The sequence below is a fragment of the Muscardinus avellanarius genome (assembly GCF_963383645.1).
Source record: "Muscardinus avellanarius genome assembly, chromosome: 17".
Lineage (NCBI taxonomy): Eukaryota > Metazoa > Chordata > Mammalia > Rodentia > Gliridae > Muscardinus > Muscardinus avellanarius.
In genome coordinates, this window is record NC_137803.1 from 10,891,622 (window position 1) to 10,910,897 (window position 19,276).

The following is a 19,276-nucleotide window of genomic DNA, read 5'->3' on the forward strand; positions in this document are numbered from 1 at the left end:
GGAGGATCGTGCAGGTTCGAAGCCAGCCTCGCTGGCTTAAGAGACCCTGTTTCCAAATAAAAATATAAAATAGGTCTGGGAGTGTAGCCCAGAGGTAGAAGGGCTTCCAGGAACCCCAGTACCACAAATAAATAAATAAATAAATAAATAAATAAATAAATAAATAAAGTAAATGAGCTTTAAAGACCAAGCAGCTAAAAAGTACAACAAAAAAGATGTTTCCTTTTCCTTTATGATAAAAATATTCAATATTAATATAGCACTCAGATTCAAAAATTAAGGGAAACTTATACAACTTAATGGCCAAAATCATATATTATGATTTCTGTGTTTTGCTAAATTCCAAGAGAGCTCAAGGCTTGAAAAAAATAATAAAAATCTTATCAAGTAGAAGGTGAAGCCTTTGAAGCCGCTAAAATTATTTTCTTCAAGTTTCTCTTTCTTCAACACATGCCTTAGTTCTCGGTATGTAGAAAGTTAAAAACAAAGTGCCGTGAAATGTTGAGTGCTATCAATGTGCTCAGAGTTTACAGAGCAACCAAACTTTTTCCTGGAATCCCTTCTACCTCCGGGCTACACTCCCAGACCTATTTTTTTTTTAATATTTTTATTTGGAGACAGGGTCTCCTAAACCAGCGCGGCTGGCTTCGAACCTGCGAACCTGTGCGATCCTCCCGTCTCCGCCTCCCAAGCGCAGGGATTACAAGAGTGCGCCACCATGCCCGCAAGAGGAACCAAACTTTAACATCAACAAAAAGCCACAGACAGTGTAAAAAGATCGGAACTTACATACATATAAGCATATAAATCAGCACTTATATATGTGTGTATATGTAAATATATTCATCTTTCAAATATTAGTTTCGATCGTAAAATCCACAGTTCCATACGAACTGGACCTGAAACAGAAGCAGAACAAGCTCCTTCCTCCAACCCTAACCCCGATTCCTCACTTGGGTATATTTTCCATCATCTCTTATACTCACTTTTCACACAAATTATCTAATCAATGGAAAAAACAATCTTGTTTCAGGTCATTACACGCTGCAACTAGTCTACAAAATTCATTGCACACAGATGTTCTGCCACAGGTAAAAGTCTATTTTCAAGAGTTATACTGATCAACCGAAGAGATAACTTACCCTCTGTAATAAAGCTTGCACTTTTAATTTTGATGTCACACTTTAAAGTCTATCCCATCATTCCATGCCAACCTTATAAAAGTTTCTTCTCCAAGGCTGAATATGTGCTTCAGTGGAGTACAATGGAGAATTACATTCTACTTAAAACATGGCTTTATATTTCTTTATAGATTCCACTACGCTTTAATATTGCAAATGAGCTCACACTATCTACTGCAGTAATATGATAATTCTTATCTATTTCTTTAGTAATCAGTGTATGGGAGGGTACTGGAGAAAAAACCTAGGGACAGTTTACTTCGGACCTCTAACAGCTCTAGTTTTCTTTTTACTTTTCAAACAGGTTCTCACTGTTCTAAAATACTGAAGGCCCGGCTATGTTGCTAAGGGCCTGAATAAATTACTGAGGCTGGCCTTAAAAACTGAGATCCTCTGGTCTCAGCCTCCGGCTTTCTACATCTCTTGAATAAGCAGGATAATAGAGCAGTGAATCACCTAAATACAACTCTTAAAATTCAGTTGAGAAAATTATGTAAACTATGGCAAGGAGAGAGTAGCTCAGACATGCAGAACCGAGGTTCTTCAATATGCTATGGGTAAGAAAATGCCAGTTTTATCTTATTTCTTTTACATTTCAAAGAAGGAAGCACAGAATGTGAAATCTCTCCCTCTCCATACGCATTCATCTCCAATATGGACCCTTAAGTGATTCACAAATCAGAAAAAAAATCTAATTTAAGCATGGCTTGACTAATCTCACTAGTGATCATCACAAATCTTTCAAACTCACATCTGTTGAACATTATGTATGTGTTGGCCAAATTTTGTTTGTGTGTTTTCAGCTAAGTACCTTAAAGCATGTCAGCTTTTTAACTAAGGACATCAGTAAGCATTCTACAGGAAGCATTCTTATCAGATAATTGTGCACTGTTTATACACACAACTTGCCGGGATGATGTTAATCATCTTGGTTCTGGTACTTTAATTAGCATTTCTGTAACAGGGCCCCATCTTGAGAAATTACTCTTCTGCGTGAATCTCAGAGAATACAGGCATTCTAGCCAAACTAGAAATGTAGATGGCCTCACTACAATCTCTTGTTTTAATCTGCCTTATCTTCTGGTGCTTTCTTTCTCTCTTTGAGTGGTTATAGGATGGGAGATAATTCTCTGGCTCTTGGCCTAGCATCTATAATTGGTTGAAACAAATATGAGTAAAATTTTAAACCCTCAGGGATCCTTTTTTTAACCTACTATTTTAAACCCGTTCTGTGATTTGGGTGTGGTGGCACATACCTGTAAATCCCAGTACCTGGGAGGCTGAGACAAGAGGATTTTAGGCTAGAAACCAGCCTCAGCAACTTAATGACACCCTGTATCAAAGTAAAATAGGGCTGGGCATGTAGGTCAGAGGTAGAAGGCCTCTGGAATCAACAATGCCTAGTACCACACAATAAATGATAAGTATTCCTGTGAACTTGTATCTAAAACTAGACTACGGAATGCATAGTTGCCTCTGTAAGCAGTAAGGTAATACTATCTAAATTAAGTAGAATTCAAGGGAAATTGAATTCCAGGAACACGCAGGAACATCAAAGTCCACAAATGCTTCTCAAGTCTCTTGGGTAAAGTGATACAATATTTGCATACAACTTATGCACATTCTCTGAATAATTAAAATCACTTCTCAATTTATTTATGAATTTACTTATTTATTTTATGTATTTATTAGCCTTGTAGGCTGAGTGTAGGACATTCTACCTCCATACTATACCCCTACTCTTAGTATACTTTTTAATTTTTATTTTATTTTTTATTTTTATTTATTTATTTATTTATTTATTTATTTATTTATTTTTTGCAGTACTGGGGATAGAAAACAGAGAAATTCTACCTCCAACCTACACCTCCAGTCTTATTTTTATTCTTTATTTTGAAACAGGGTCTCACTGAGTTGCAAAGGACCTCACTAAGTAGCTGAGCTGTCTGGGAACGGCAACCCTCCTGTCTCAGCCTCCCAAACACTGGGATTACAAGCGTGTACCACCACACCCAGCTGTATTGTTTTATTTCGAAAATAATCCGTGTATCTATGTTGATGAGGGACTCACTAAGTTACTGGGGCTGAACTTGAAACTGCAATTCTCCTGTCTCAGTCTCCCAAGTGTTGGTATTACAGACAAGTGCCACCATGCTCAGTTTATTTATAATACCTAAAACAATGTAAATGATATGTAAATAATTATTGTGTTGTTTAGAGAATGATGAAGAGAAGAGTGTCTACATGTTAAGTGCAGATGCGATTATTTTTTTTTAAATACTGTTAGCCAGGTGTGGTGGCACACGCTTGTAATCGAAGCATTCGGGAGGCTGAGACAGGAGGATGACAGTTTGAAGACAGCCTCAGCTACTTAGTGAGGCCCTTTGCCACTCAGTGAGACTCTGTTTCAAAATAAAGAATAAGAAAAATAGGGATGGGGGTGTAGCTCAGAGGTAGAATGCCCATGGGCATGGGTTCCATCACCAGTACTGGAAAAAAATAATATATGATATTCTTCATTCATCTAATTTTATAAACTGAAATAAATTTAGGTAATTTGGAATGAGTTTGGACCCTCCTCAAAATTTACATGCTGAAGGCCTAACTCTTAAGGCTATCAAGTTTGTACATAGAAATTTTAAGAAGTAGTCGAGATTAAACAAGATCATAAGATCGGGGCTGGGAATCCACACCAGTTGTAGCATCTTTAAGAGAAACAGACCTATTTCTCTTTGGCCATGGGAGGACCCAGAGAGAGGGGCTGTCTGAAGTCAGGAAAAATTCCATCCCAAGAACTGACCCTTCTGAAGCACTGAAGTTGGACTCCCCAGTCTCCAGAAATAGGAAACAAAATAAATGTCTGTTGCTTAAGCTGTCTAGTCGGATATTTTGGTATGGCTGAGAAACCTGAACAATACCAAAAAATTTTTAAACATTCTTTCAAATTATGAGGTCTGGGAATATAGCTCATGGTCAAGTGCTTTCCAAGCATGCACAAGAGCCTGGATTCGATATCCAGGACTATCAAAATAAAGTAAAAATGAAGAACAATACGACTGGTTAGTTTTCTGATGAATTAGTGCTCACTTGAATTCAAATTGTTCTCAAATTTTTGGATTTGAAGAGAAGGGAATATTGAACATAAATATCCACATAAGATTTTCAGCCCTTCACCATGATTATTTAACTCTTTAATGGCTGTTCCCACTTATACTACTTCTACATGCATCTCTTATCAATCTTTTTTATTTAAAATATATCTACTGTCTCATCTCTAATATAAAAGACCTTTCTGACTCATATGGCTTTCTAGAGATCTATTCAGTGTTAACAATAAAATGGAAATATCATAGGTTTTATTTTATTTTATTTTTGTGGTACTGGGGGTGAAACCCAGGAGCTTTCTACCTCCGGGCTATACTCCCAGACCTATTTTATACTTTATTTGGAAACAGGGTCTCACTAAATTGCTGAGAGCCTCACTAAGTAGCTGAGGCTGGCTTCGAACCTGTGCGGTCCTCCTGTCTCAGCCTCCCAAGCACTGGGATTACCAGTGTGCGCCACCGTGACTGGCTATTATAAGTTTTAAAAAAGGATCATTAGAAGGAGCTGTCATTACTAAATCTTTTCAACATTAATTAGAATTGAATTCACTGGATTTCAATTTTATGAATATATTACAATGCAAAATATTAAACTGCATTTTTGATGCTACTTCTTTTAAGTTATTAGATTCTAAGTGTCTCTATTTTCCAAAAAGTGCTTTATTTTTAGTTATTGTGACTAACTAACTATGTGGGGTTCAACCTCAGCATGTAAAACAGTTCTTTATATTTTTGTAAATAATTGGGGAAAAGCTCTTGTTTTTTAACTCTAGATCAATGGGATAGAATCCTGGACTACAAAGAATATAATTGCATAGTTCAGAAAACAGAAATAAAAATAAAATGATGTTCCTGAGGCATCCTAAATTGATGTACTTTGAAAAAAATTGATCAACTATTACATAAAATTGCTATGTATAACACTGTGCTTTCTTAACAGAATTACATATCTAAATCTGGCCCATATTTCAGATGAACCCAGCCTTCATCCTAAAAATGGACAATATACTGTACCGAATCCTTCCTTGCATATCTCTCAAACCAACAGTCATAATTATGTCCATCAGTGATGACATCTTAGGTAATTTTATACCTCTCAAGATTTTAAAAACTCCTAGATGATTCTTTTTTTTTTTTTCCAGTAGAGAACACTTGAAGTCACCACTTTAAGAGAGCAATCAAAGCCAACATCATTACAAAATTACAACATCTTTTTTTCTCCCCATATAGACAAGTGAGAAGGAAAACACACACAATTGTGTAGTCTAAACTATGTATGATGAAATGTTTTCATTAAAAAGAGGCATGAAGCCCAGCTGGGGGCACATGTCTGTAATCCAAGCACTTGGGAAGCTGAGACAGGAGGATCTCGGGTTTGCAGCCAGCCTGAGCACACCATATAGTGAGGCCCTCCACAATTTAGTGAGACCCTATTGCAAAATAAAATAATAAAATAGGGCTGTGAGTTATATCTCAGAGGTAGAATGTCCGTAGGTTCTGCCCCCAGGACAAAGGAAGGAAGGAAGGAAGGAAGGAAGGCAGGCAGGCAGGCAGGCAGGCCGGCCACATTGTAACATAGTCTAGCAGATGACTGGTCAAGAATCCCAGTACTTGACAAGTTAAAACAGAAGGATCCTAGGTTCATAGCCAGCCCCAGAAATTTAGTGAGGCACTTGTAACTTAATCAGATCCTGTTTCAAAATAAAATAGGGCTGGGAGTGTAGCCCAAAGGTAGAATGTCCCTGGGTTCAATCCTCAATACCAAAGTTAAGAAAAATAATAAGAATTACAACATAAGACAAAAGACCTGTGCCAATTTGGTAAAGTCTAAAGAGACAAGACAAAGGAAAAGGTATGGTATAAGACTGAGTTCCACTAGCAAAAGTATTTTATTGAGACAAATAGAAAAGTTTGAATAACATCTGTCGATTAATAAATGGTATTGTAAGCCGGGCGTGGTGGCTCACGCTTGTAACCCCAGCATTCGGGAGGCTGAGACCGGAGGATCGTGTTTCGAGGACAGCCTCAGCTACTTAGTGAGGCCCTCTGCAACTCAGTGAAACCCAGTTTCAAAATAAAGAATAAAAAATAGGGCAGGGTATGTAGCTCAAAAGTAGAATGCCCCTGGGTTCCAACCTGTAAAATCAGGTTTAAACCTGATTTTAATGTACAGGTTTAAACAACTGTTATTGTCACATAAGATATTAACATTTGGGGAAATAGTTTTTTTTTTAACTTATTTGACAATCTGAAATCACTTTAAAATTAAAAATAATAAAGTTTATTTGATCTAGGCGTGGTGGCACACACTTGTAGTACTGTATTTGGGAGGAAAAATCAGGAGGATTCCAGTTTCATAGCCAGCCATAATGATCTGAGGCCCTATGTAACTTAGTGAAACCCTGTTTCAAAATATTAAAAAAATAATAGGGCTGAAATTGTAATTCAGAGGTAGAAAGTCCTGGGGTTCAATCCCCAGGACCACAAAATATTTTTTTAAAGTTTACCTTTTTGGTCATCATTTGACTGATGAAAAATTAAAACTCAGTCTTGCTCAAAATAATGAGAAAATTGCAACCTCAAATTGAGGGTTTCTGTTTACTGATGACCTCTCTACTATACAAAAGCTGATGACCTCTCTACTATACAAAAGCTCTCCCAATAGATTCTGCCCTACTTTCTAAGAAATTCAATCTCTCTCTCTCTCTCTCTCTCTCTCTCTCTCTCTCTCTCTCTCTCTCTCTCTCTCTCTCCTTCCTCTCTCTTTCCCTCCCTCCCTCCTTCCTTCCCTCTCTCTCTTTTTCTATCACTTGTGGACCATTTATAAAAAATAAAATAATAAAACACAGAGGTATGTACCATGAACCATTCAAGCATTTGTTCATGACTCCATGAAGGAATCTGTTTTATTTCACCTCCACAGCTATAGTTTAGCTGTATAATTAACTGCTTTCTTTTGCCATCTGCTTTCCTATTAGGCTTATCAACCAGACTGTCAATTTTATAAAAGGGTCTCTTCATTTTTAACTCTTAATTTGCAAAAAATATCACAGAATAGATGTTCTATTAGTATTTGAAGAAAAAAAATAACAGGAGAGAAAGAAAGAAATGAAACAGGACAGATTTAACAGCAGACAAAAGATCATTTGTTGGAGGATAGAATATTAAGCATATTTTTGCAAACTAGTTTTCCTCTCTAATAACCAACCTAAGACTCACATCAATATAAATCATGAAAAACAATTAGAACAAAATTTCCCCTGATATAAAACCTGTCTACATAAGCTCAAACCAGCGAAGGATGGATGACTGCCCTGCTGCTGTCTAACTCTGCCATTTATCTTTGTGACTCGCAGAAGCTACAGCAGATTCTGTGGCTCTATGTCAGTGGACCTTGCCCTAAGGCTCATCAAAACATAAGAGCACTTCATTATAGAAAAAAAAAAGAATCATCTTGGGTTTTTTTGGTTTTTATTTTTATTTATTTATTGTTTTCTGGGTGGTACTGGGGTTCCTGGAAACCCTTCTACCTCCAGGCTACACTCCCAGACCTATTCTATATTTTCATTTGGAAACAGGGTCTCTTCAGCCAGCGAGGCTGGCTTTGAACCTGCGCGATCCTCCTGTCTCTGCCTCCCAAGCGCGGGGATTACAAGCATCTTGTTTATTATAAACATCTTGATTTTGTACTTAAAAACTCAGTGTATCTGGGCATGGTAGTGTACACCTGTAATCCAGTACTTAAGTAGCTGAGACAAGAAGATTGCAGGTTCAAGTTCAGCCTAAGCAACTTACTGAGGCATTCCATAATGTAATTAAACAGCATGTTTCAAAATTTAAAAATATAAAAATATATAAAAATATAAAAATAGGGCTGGGGTATAACTTAGAGGTAAAATGCCCCTGGCTCCAATCCTCAATACCACACACACACACAAACATTGGTAAAATCTGGTATAGTGGCACCTGCCTGTATTCTCAGTACTGGGGAAGCTGAGACAGGAGAATAACAGGTTCTAGTTCAGCCTCTGTAGCTTAACAAGACCCTTTTTCAAAATATAAAATAAAAAGGACTGGCATATAGCTCAGTGGCAGAATGTCCCTGGGTTCAATCTGAAGTACCAGAAAAAAAAAAAAAAACCTCAGTATAAATACAATGTAAAAGTACCACTAATGTAAACTGCATTTATTCTTTATTCTTGTTGCTTACATCCCTCCCAAAAAAGATGGAAAATAGAGTGTGAATAAACCCAACCAGACATGAAAGATGACATTTTTATATTTTTTGAAACAGGGTCTCTTACGCCAGTGCGGCTGGCTTCGAACCTGAGTGATCCTTCTGTCTCTGCCTCCAAAGCGCGGGGATTACAAGCATGCGCCACCACGCCCGTCAAGATGACATTTTTTAATGCTTTAGATCAACATAGATAAAAGAGGAAATTTTTCGTTTAACCTATACTACCTAACTTGGTTACAACTAGGTATCATAGGTAAAAGTAATCCACTTCCTCCAATTTATCTACCTATCTGCATCTGATAAAGCTTTTGGGAATTATAATGTTCATTTCTCATTTAAGGCAACATGGAAGATACCTGACAATACTCAGCTGAAGTAATTGCAGGTTTTCTGCACTTTGGTAGTACAACGTGACATACAGTATTTTCAGTGTAAGTCAAAAGAAAACAAAACAACTTTGAATTGTTGATCTCATGCGGAGAAAGTGCATTTAATAACTTAGAGTGGCATCGGAATACTGTAAGAGCTAAAAATAGCTGCCAGAAAGTATTTCAAAAACAGCCCTGAACTTATTTACAGCTGATCCATGTTCAAATTCCTTTTGAAACCACCAGGAGTTCCACACATCTATCAGCAAACTCAGAAGAAGGTAAGAACAAGGGCCTTTGCAAATTAACTCCAGTTATAAAGACAGGATAAAAACGAGTTTTCTGTACATTCCTAATAAGACAAATTTTGTTTTGTCTTCTCTTCAGATCTGGTCTAACTTTCGGCAGTATGCATGTGTAAAGCGCACACCACCAAGATCTACAAAAATTTACTTTGACACATTTGTTCTTTCCTAAGTAACCGATACTTGAGATGCGTTAATTTCTTTTTCTGTATGAAATAGAAAATTCCCCAGCTAGGGAATCTCATTTGTAACTCAGCCTTTGAACACAACCTCTTTTCACGAGGGAAATTTCTCTTCTGCCACACTGAAGGCAGCCGTAGCTATCAGGAGATGGAGAATCTCTTGGTGAGAGGCGCTGCTGAGGTGTGACGTGATGGCTGGAGTGTGCTCACCCACAGTTCTCAGCGAGCTTGGATGGGAAGGAGAGTGATTCCTGAACGCTGCCTTTCTACGCATTTGATTTCTACTGGGGTAATCGGTATCAATTCCATCTGAGTGAGTAGGGAATAAAAGGGAACAGCAGCAAGAAAAGCAAGAGGGATGTTAACAGGGAAGGAAGCCGACTGTGGAAGACGCACAGGTCTTCGCCAAGTAATGGCCTCAGGCGCAGCCCTCGGCTGGCAGACCATTACAGTCAGGAAAGATGAAAACTAGTTAAGACCCAAAACGCAGGCGAGGTGGTTCTGCAGACCGATATTTTTGTCGGATGGTTATTAGATGTTCAATGAGAAATGCCAAGGTGGAGAAAAGACTGGGCTGAGAAAGTGCGAGTCTGATGGGTGGATATCGGGGCCTCCTTCATATTGCAAATAAAGGATCAGAGATGCTACGGTCCACACGAGAAAAGCAATGATCTCTCCTTCATTACCCCGTAGAGAGACAAGAAAACAGCACAGTAGTTAAGAAATGCACTTGGGGAAAGGCGCACTATTCTTTAAGTAGCACTCACATCTAAGGACCCCATCCTTAAATTATCCATACAGTCAGGGCCAAGAGTTTATCAAATTATATCACAAGAAAACTAAACAGTAGAACACACTAATGATAATGGCCAAACCATCAGAGTCCGGCAGATCCAAAAGTCTGCTTGGCAAGTTCTCTCCGAGGCATTTCTGGCCCTAATCAAGAGAATGTTCAGCCACGCCTGGTGGAAAGCATCTGTAATCCCCGTACAGGGGAGGCTGAGACAGGAGGACTGAAGGTTCCAGGCCAGCCTTTGAAACATAGCGACACCCTCATCAACCTAGTGAGGCATTGTTTCAAAAACAAAAATAAAAGGAGCAGGGGTTGTAGCTTGGAGATAAAATGCCCCTGGATCAGTCCCTAATATCACAAACTAAACAAACAAACAAATAAATAAACTATTCCACTGTGGTATTAGATTATCATATTTGAGCAAACCCAGTCAGTTGGCTAAAGTAGTAATGTGGAAAGACCACTTGGCCCTCATTACACTCAATGTCTTAATGACCACATTTTAATGTTAGAACATTTAATTGATCGCATGTAATAGACACATGACATAATAGATAATCCATAACTGTTCATTCATAATTAATATATAATTAATATATGATAAAGTAGAAAACATAATATCTAGGTTAGTTAAAAGCATTTTCTAGTTTTCCATTTCACTTATTAAGTTACAAAATTGTACGGCATATATCAACATTCTAATTTTAGAGAGGAGGAAACAGAAATTTAGTAATATCGGTCAGCGGGTGAAGTGGTGCACCCTGGTAATCCCAGTATTTGGGAGGCTGAGAAGGAAGAATGGCAGGTTAGGGGGCAGCCTCAAAAATTTAGGGAAACTTTAAGCGACTTAGCTTAGACCTTCAAGACCCTGTTTCATGATAAAATAATAAAATAAGGCTGACGGTCTAACTCAAAAATAGAATCCTGTTGGGTTAGATCTCAAGGACCACAAATGGTAATATGCCCAGTTACTTATCTAATAGGAGATGATAGAGCCACTAATAAAACTGATGTCAGTTTAACACACTGTATGATCCATTTGAGTGATCAAATTAAGCTATAAAATTTACCAAAGTGATTACTTACATCTTCCAAACTACCTAAATTCTAGATCTTTTCTGGATGACTTGAGTGTGCGGCTATCTACGATGATTATTTGCTTAGCCATTCCTCCATATTTTATCTAAGATGTTTATTTCTCTATCCTCTAAGTATCTCTGGCCATAGCCATCACCTCCCTCAAACAGAAGATGTATTTATTTTATATAACCGAGGGATCAAAAGTGTATCTAGATCAATGTCATTTTTTATTTTTTGCTTATTTGGTTTACTCTCTCCTCTTATATGCAATCAACAGTGCTGAGTTCTATGTCAGCATTTACTGTCTTTATCTCTCTAGTTTATAAATCCTCTCTCCATTCCAAATTATTTTGATTTCCTTTTTCTGCGTCAATTAAAAATACAGCGTAAAGTCTATGACATTCTGGATTATTTCCTGTATTAAGTACTGCCATGTTGGGAGTTCACTAAATGTTCTGTTTAGTTCTCTATGATAAGAGGAGGCAATAACATAGAATTTTTCTAGGATTAATGAATACATGTGTACTTGTTAATTATCTAATAGGCAGCCTGAGAAGAATATGCCACTATATCCCTATTAATATATTACATTTGTTTATATAAAAACATTTTTACTTCAAAGTTGTTTTGAACTTTGGATAATAAAGTAATATCTTAGGGGTTGTATTTAACAGATAAAACTGTTATGCATAAAGTATTTAATCAGTAAATTGTTTTTTCAAAGGAAAAATAATAATTTCCATCCTGAGCATTCTACTGTAAATAGTTACAGTAAACTCCCAATATACAGATATAAATACAAGCTTACTTTCCTGTCATGTAAAATCAGACTTCTGACGTCCTAAGCAACCACACAATTTCTCTTTGAAAAATAATGTCACCCAAAAATTTCATATACTTTCAAATTAAGTAAACTAAAAACCTATATTTACATAATTTTAAACTGACTTAAAGAATTATTGAGGCAAAAACTTTTCAAATTGTCATGTGAAGAATATCAAATTAAAATACATGTTGATATTTTAAAATTGTGTTATCTCATTTAAACTTTTTTTTTTCCTGTACTGGGGTTGGAAGCCAGGGGCATTCTATCCCCAAGTTACATCCCCAGCCCTATTATTTATTCTTTATTTTGAAAAAACTCATCAATAAGTTTCAGAGGACTTCACTAAGTAGCTGAGGGTGGCTTCAAACCTGTGACCTTTCTTTCTCAGGTTCCCAAGTGCTGAGATTACAAGTGTGTGCTACTATGCCAGACTTGAGTCTTTTAAGTCACAAAAAATAAGAAATCAGATGCTTTCCCCAGTATACGAAAGCTAGGGAGCAATGGGTAACAGGAGGAACTCTAGACTAAGAAGGATATCCTATGGAGGAGCAAATAAGGCCACCTAACTGAGGGGATGGGAGGGGGAGAGGGAAACTCTCTAAAGCACAGGGTGTACTTAAACAACATAAAGTCAATCACTAAGCCAGGCATGGGAAGGAGGGATGGGGAGGGAAAGGGGTGGGGATCAGGTAAGGGCTAACTGGGTGATGTGAGCATGTGTGTCTACACAAGTCTTTTAGTTCGTTAAGATGTATGACTACAATGCGTCATTAAAAAAAATAATAAATTATAAATTATAAAAAACAAATTAGTGGGAATACTTTTGCTGTTTTTAAATCGTTTACATTGTCTCAAAACATTGTTTAGCTATTGACACTTTACATGTTAGTTGGAATATTGTAAATATGCCCATTGGAAAAAAGCTTGTATTTGAAGAGTATATATTTAAAATAGTTAAGACTAGCTTTTTAGTCTATACCATTACATTATAATTACTGTTCTCCATTTTTGTAAGAAAAGAAGCTAGAAGACATGTTTGCACACATACAGTACATGATACTGCTCCTGGTAAAAGAGAATCACTATGAAAGCTAAATTTAGACAAAATCATCTGTGTATTTACATACGCTTTCTAAGGGTAGGAAAATCCTACCACTGACCCACGATGATCCTAATGCACAGGCTTGGAAATTATTAATTTATTTAAGTCTTTCTCTTTACACTTTAGTACCAGTCCACATTTGCAAAATAGAATTAGAAGAAAATTATACATATATGTGTATAAATATGTAAACATACATATTAAATATTTTAAATTATGTAGATGCCCATCAATAAAAATGTTTTTTTTTCTTTTTAAAGGTCTTTTTTAATGAAAAAATGAGCCAAGGAATATGTAATCAAGATTTTTTTCTCAGTTTTCCACAGTTGGAAAATTGATTTATAGATAAATTCATCAGTTAGCTGTGTTTCCTTTTACGAGGAATAGAATCATAAAACTGACAGAGTGAAGGGTAGAAATATAGTGGTATATATTTCTTGCTGATGTGGCCTACTTAGAAACCTTTCACCAGTGCTAAACACCAAACTGAAGGGAACAAAATCAGAAAGCCTTTACAAATTTGAAAAGACTGGAAAGAAGGAATAAGATCTGAGGATGGAAGCGGGAACGTCGGGCTCTCTTGAAGCGCCCTTCCTTCATTTCAGTTGCTCTTCAAGTGAAAGTCTCCCGCCCCAATAGTCAGACAGAATGTGTGAAAAAAATCCCAACTTGGCTACACTTGGCTACCAAACACAAGCTCCGTGAACTGTTGGTCATTCGTCTAATATCACCTTCAACTGATATCTGTTCACATTCATTTTTAATTAAAGGAAAGTTTAAAAAAGGAAGAGAAAGCAAACAAAACCTTCAAGATTCATGAAAGCAATACCATTAAGGAACAAAGGAACACGTTGGAATTCTCATAATTTGGAGCCCTTAGTTCAATAATTTTACTTTTCAGTTTCTAAACTGCAGGTAGTAAGAAGGATATTCGTACCTAAGTCTTATGTACAGATGTGATTTACACAATATCCCCAAAGCAGCAGATAGAAAATCAACTGGTATAAAAACCAATTACTCTTCATTTTTTAGTAAATATTCTTGTTCTAATTTTGGTAGAATAGTTTAGCAGTGTGCTACCATGAAAGCCAAACGCGGGCCAGGTGTAATGGTATACTGAGTCAGGAAGATCATAGGTTTGAAGCCAGCCTTCTGCAAATTAGTGAGATGCTGCTTCTAATTTTGATTTTAAAAAAATAGGGCTTAGGGTGTAGCTCAGAGGTAGAATGTCCCTGGACTTAACCCCAATACTACCAATCCTCGGAACTTATCTTTATTTTCATGAATGAAACATACTTCCTAAGTTAGGGTTAAACTAGAATAGATAATAGCCAGATGACAAATTCATAGTATCTAATAACAAAAACTGCATAAACTCTTTTATAGGTGTAATTCTTTCCGTCTTTCATTTCCAAGGCAAATATTAGCAATTCTTCATGCAAACACAGGCATTGGCAATAATCATTGGCAGCTATGAAAAGTCAAATACCCTACCTTCCCAACATAGAGGGGGTCTGAACCCATGTATTCTTCCAGTACAAAGAACTGATTCCACACCCAGCTGCGCTTGGTCCGGGACCTCCCTGATTGAAAGTAGGGTTTTGATCTGGATCTTGAGAGTTCTGCTTGGCTCATTCCAGAAAAACACAGGAAAAGAGCTATTAGCTGCAGAAGATGGCAGAACTCCACTTTGCCCAACTTCATCTTTTTTTTTCTTTCTTTTTCCTGTGTAAGAAGAAAACCTTGACAAGAGAAAAGGCACAGTTCCAGTTGGCTTAGTAGCTCTTGCCTTCGGCAGGGTGTCAGCTGGGAGTCCAGAGATAATAATTTGTGGAGTGTTGGATTGGAGGAGGTCACCACTGCTGAAAAGCCTTTGCCAAAGGATGGTGTAATAGATACCTATGAGAACAAAGAGAAGACTTTGTGTCAGGAGCCAAAACACACCCTTCCATGTAGCTTTCATTCCCTCGTTGCTTAATGTTAAAATGCCCAATATGTTATTATTTCAGTAATCATTAAGATATTAATTATACACTTACAAAACTACAACATCTTTCCATCTAAATACATTGCATGCATCCCACTGGTACACAGTCTGCATTCCATAAAACCCCCTGGACGTTTCATGCTTCTTCTAGGGCATTTTACTTGATCATGTGGTTTATTTGACAACAATAGAGGAGCAGCATCATTGTAAAAATTTGTTTTACTGTTAGCTTTTTGGTAATATGGAAGTCAGTTTCATTCATTGGTATTAGGCCGTGAAGGCAAAGCGGCTCAGAGCAGGGATATAACCAAATGGAAAGGACATATGCTGCGTGAAATCTCCTCTGCGAAACTGTAAAAAGAAACGAAGGAGTGTGCGGTGATTCAGCCCCACTTGATTGATTCTGAGTCACAGAACACCAGCTGTTTTGATGTGTTCTGATTTGATTGTGACCAGCTAAAAAGCTCAGTAGTTTCTATTTTCCACCCTTCAGACTTATTGTCATGTATGCTGGGCAGGCAGCAGGTGAGGTTACACTATTTGACTGTAGATATTTGCAATTCTACAAATGCCTACTGTTCAGCTTGCAGTATGGTTTGTGCATAGTAGGACCTTCCTCCACAAACAGGGATCAAATTTAAATACATTTCTCACTGGACAGATTAAAAACCTCAGATCTATTGGTGTGTCCAAAAAAGGTGTCTCATAGATAACATGGACAAAATCATTTTATTCTAATGTCTATTGCAGTTACAGAATTCTGATTGTGGAAAAGTTATCAAAGCAGTTAAAAACAAACAAAACAATCTTCCAAACACACCCCAAAAACACAAAAGGATAAGGATTTACAACAAGTTGCTCACCTAAATAATTATGTTTAACTTTGTTTTGTGAATTGCTTTATTTTCTATAAATAAATCAGCAATAGGATTATTAAAGAAAAGGGTGGTTTGTGTCTTAGGGGAGGAAGGGAAAAATACCATTCTTTTCTTAAATGATGCCAGCCAGGCATGGTGATGCATGCCTGTAATCCCAGTTCTTGGGAAACTAAATCAGGAGGATCAGAGGTTCAAGGACAGCTTCAACAAGTTATGAGACTCTGAGCAAGGAAGTAAGAGCATGATCCCAAATAAGAAATAAAATCGGGCTGGGGGAATAGCTCGAAGGCAGAGTGCCTCTAGGTTCAATCCCCATTACCAGAAAAATAAATTAAAAAAATAGCCGGGCGTGGTGGCGCACGCTTGTAATCCCCGCGCTTGGGAGGCGGAGAAAGGAGGATCGCGCAGGTTCGAAGCCAGCCGTGCTGGTGTAAGAGACCCTGTTTCAAAAATATAAAATAGGTCTGGGAGTGTAGCCCAGAGGAAGAAGGGCTTCCAGGAACCCCAGTACCACCAAAAAATAAATAAATAAATAAATTCAAAAGATATCTCCTCATTATAACATAGAATACTTTATCCTTACATAATTGGCCTTTTCATCTTTCTACCTCTCTCCTCTATAACAGTAGTGTGCTACTCAATAAATAAACATTTCTGATAGTTAAATTGCTTAAGACAATACACAGTGGAAAAAAGGTGGAAAGCAAACTAATGTATTAAGTGTGTTCTATAAGCCTTAAAACTGTAAGAGGCAGATTGCATTGACTTTGATTCTGCTAAAATGGACACAATCATGTTAGAAACACCTGAGCAAAATTTTGATAGTCAAAGAGACAATTAAGAAGGATGCAATGCCCTGCATGCTGAGAACCAGCAGAACAAGTAGCTATTTGGAGAGGACATTAACTGCATCCTGTGCATTGGATGCAGTCTTTAAAAACCTAATTACCAGAGGCAGAATAAAGGAGGGAGAAAGAAACAGAGAGGCTTGGTGAGTAGATACAAAAATACACCTAAGTAGGAAGTCTAAGTTCTAGATTTTCATAGAATTCTATGAATTCACGGAATTCAGCAGAATGACTATAATAATTTACCATGCATTTCTAAACATCTAGAAGAATGGGTTTTGAATATTATTATTTTTTTGTGGTACTGAGTGACTTTCTACCTCTGAGCTATACTTGCAGCCCTATTGTATTTTTTTTTTTTTAATTTTAAATAGGGTCTCACTAAGTTGCTAAGGGCCTCACTAAGTTGCTGACTTTGGCAGCAAACCGGCAATCCTCCTGTCTGAACCTCTCATTACTGGGATTACAGGCACGTGCCACAAAGCCCTGACTGGATTTTGCGTATTCTAACCACAAAGAAATGGCAAAGGCTTGAGATGATGAGTCTGCTAACTGTCCTAATTTGATCATTGCTACAGTGTATACATGTGTCCAAATATCGCTCTCTCCCCTGTGAATATGGAAAGTTATTATGCATTAGTTAACATTTTTAAAAAGTGAAATACAAAAAGAATGGACTCCACTTAGAGGTTTCCCTAGAGTCATTTTAGACTTAGGTATATATGGAACAAGTAACTTAGAGTCATGCCTTGATAATGCATCATAGTCCCCTTGGCTAAAATAAAAGTTAATTTGGGGCAGATTTGAGAGACAGGATATCCTTGTTGAAGCAAGCGTTTCAACTAGGACATGGATGTGCAGATTAGACATGCCATGAGCCAGGAATGATGAACAGTGACGTACGTCATCATTCCAAGTGGCTGTCAGCATGAGGTGGGGCAAGTTCATAAGGCCTCTTCCATTTTGGGGAAAGTCAGCCTCCTGAGGATGGGAAAGGACCTTTAGAATTGTGGTCAGAGAACAGAGAGAAGCATATGAAACTTGAATCCAAACTCAATTTCATTTCCTCCACTTTAAATTCTTAAAAGAGAATTAACTCTCTTTTTAAAACTATGACATAAATGCCTTGGTCCTGAAGACACATTTTTTTGTTTAATGAAACAGAGCCAAGTTTTCTTATCTCATCTACTTATGGATGGAGTGGACCAGGCAGTAGTGTTTCAGTGTGAACACAGAGTGAATTTCTTTTTAAAAAACATTTATTGATTAAGTAGCTCATAGTGATTGTGACTTCACAGTCACTGAGCTTCTGGAATTCCAAATGTGGGGAGTTAGTATAATCACACAATGGTAAAGATTGTGGGTGTTTGCATTTAATAAAGATTGAAATTCTGGGTCTATCCTGTCTTAATTATGCACTCTTGGATAAGAATTTCTAAGAAGTGAAGATCCAGACTAAATTCTCAAATCTCTCATCTATAAAATGGAAATGACATTATGGCTTCTACATCATAGGATTAGAGGAGCCAATAAAGAAATGCTAAAGACAGTGCATAGAACAAGTAAAAGCAATTTAAAAAGAATGGTTGGGATTATTATTATCATCGTACTTTGGCGTTCAAACTGGTTAGGATGGAATTAGACTAAGTTTGTGAAGTGATAGTAGTTTTTCTTCTAATGTTACTAATAGTAAAATGTTTGGACCATATTTACTGTCTTTCTATTCTTTTTTTTTATACTGGGGATTGAACCTAGAGGCATTCTACACCCAAATTATAGCCCCAGCCTAATTTTATTGTTTATTCGGAAACACGGTCTCACTAGGTGCCTTACTAAGTTGACGATGCTGACACTGAACCTGCAATCCTCCTCTCTCAGTTTCCCAAGTACTGGGGTTATAAGCAGGTGCCACCATGCCCGGCCCATTTTTACTCTAAATGGAATCAATCTTGATAATGCTAGCTGATCCCAAAGAACTATATGGTCATGAATCAAAAAATCTATTTTGTAAATTTTTTTATTGGTGTATGATAGTCAAAAAACCTAGATATATTCAAAAGGGGCACCAAAATTAATTTAGAAAATAAAATAACAAAAATAATATAATTCTTTTCTAAAATTCTTCCGTAATTTTTCATATGTCAAATGAAGAATTTGGCCTGCTTATGAAACATACAGCGTTCTTTAAATAATTTACTTGCCTCTTGAAGATTATTTCTCTTCTACACAACAAGGTTGTAAATTTACCAAAGTAAACATAATACATAAAAGAAGGGACTTGCAGAACATGCCATGGTTGACAGCTACTGAGACAATATTTGTGAAAGGGAGATACCTGAGAATTATATTCTACCCTATTTAAGTCAAAGGATTTAAAAGCAGCTA

The 19,276-nt window shown here is 37.1% G+C and overlaps 1 protein-coding gene across 1 annotated transcript in view; it reads right to left on the minus strand.

Moving 5' to 3' along the window:
• The window catches only part of CDH7 (cadherin 7), a gene marked incomplete at both ends in the record, with an annotated part of 121,445 nt that extends 106,563 nt beyond the window's left edge, over positions 1-14,882 (minus strand). Inside the window, one exon of the mRNA XM_080714293.1 lies at positions 14,673-14,882. Coding sequence (XP_080570419.1) covers positions 14,673-14,882 — 210 coding nt within the window. The remainder of the gene's footprint in view (positions 1-14,672) is intronic.
• Positions 14,883-19,276: the final 4,394 nt, after the last annotated feature.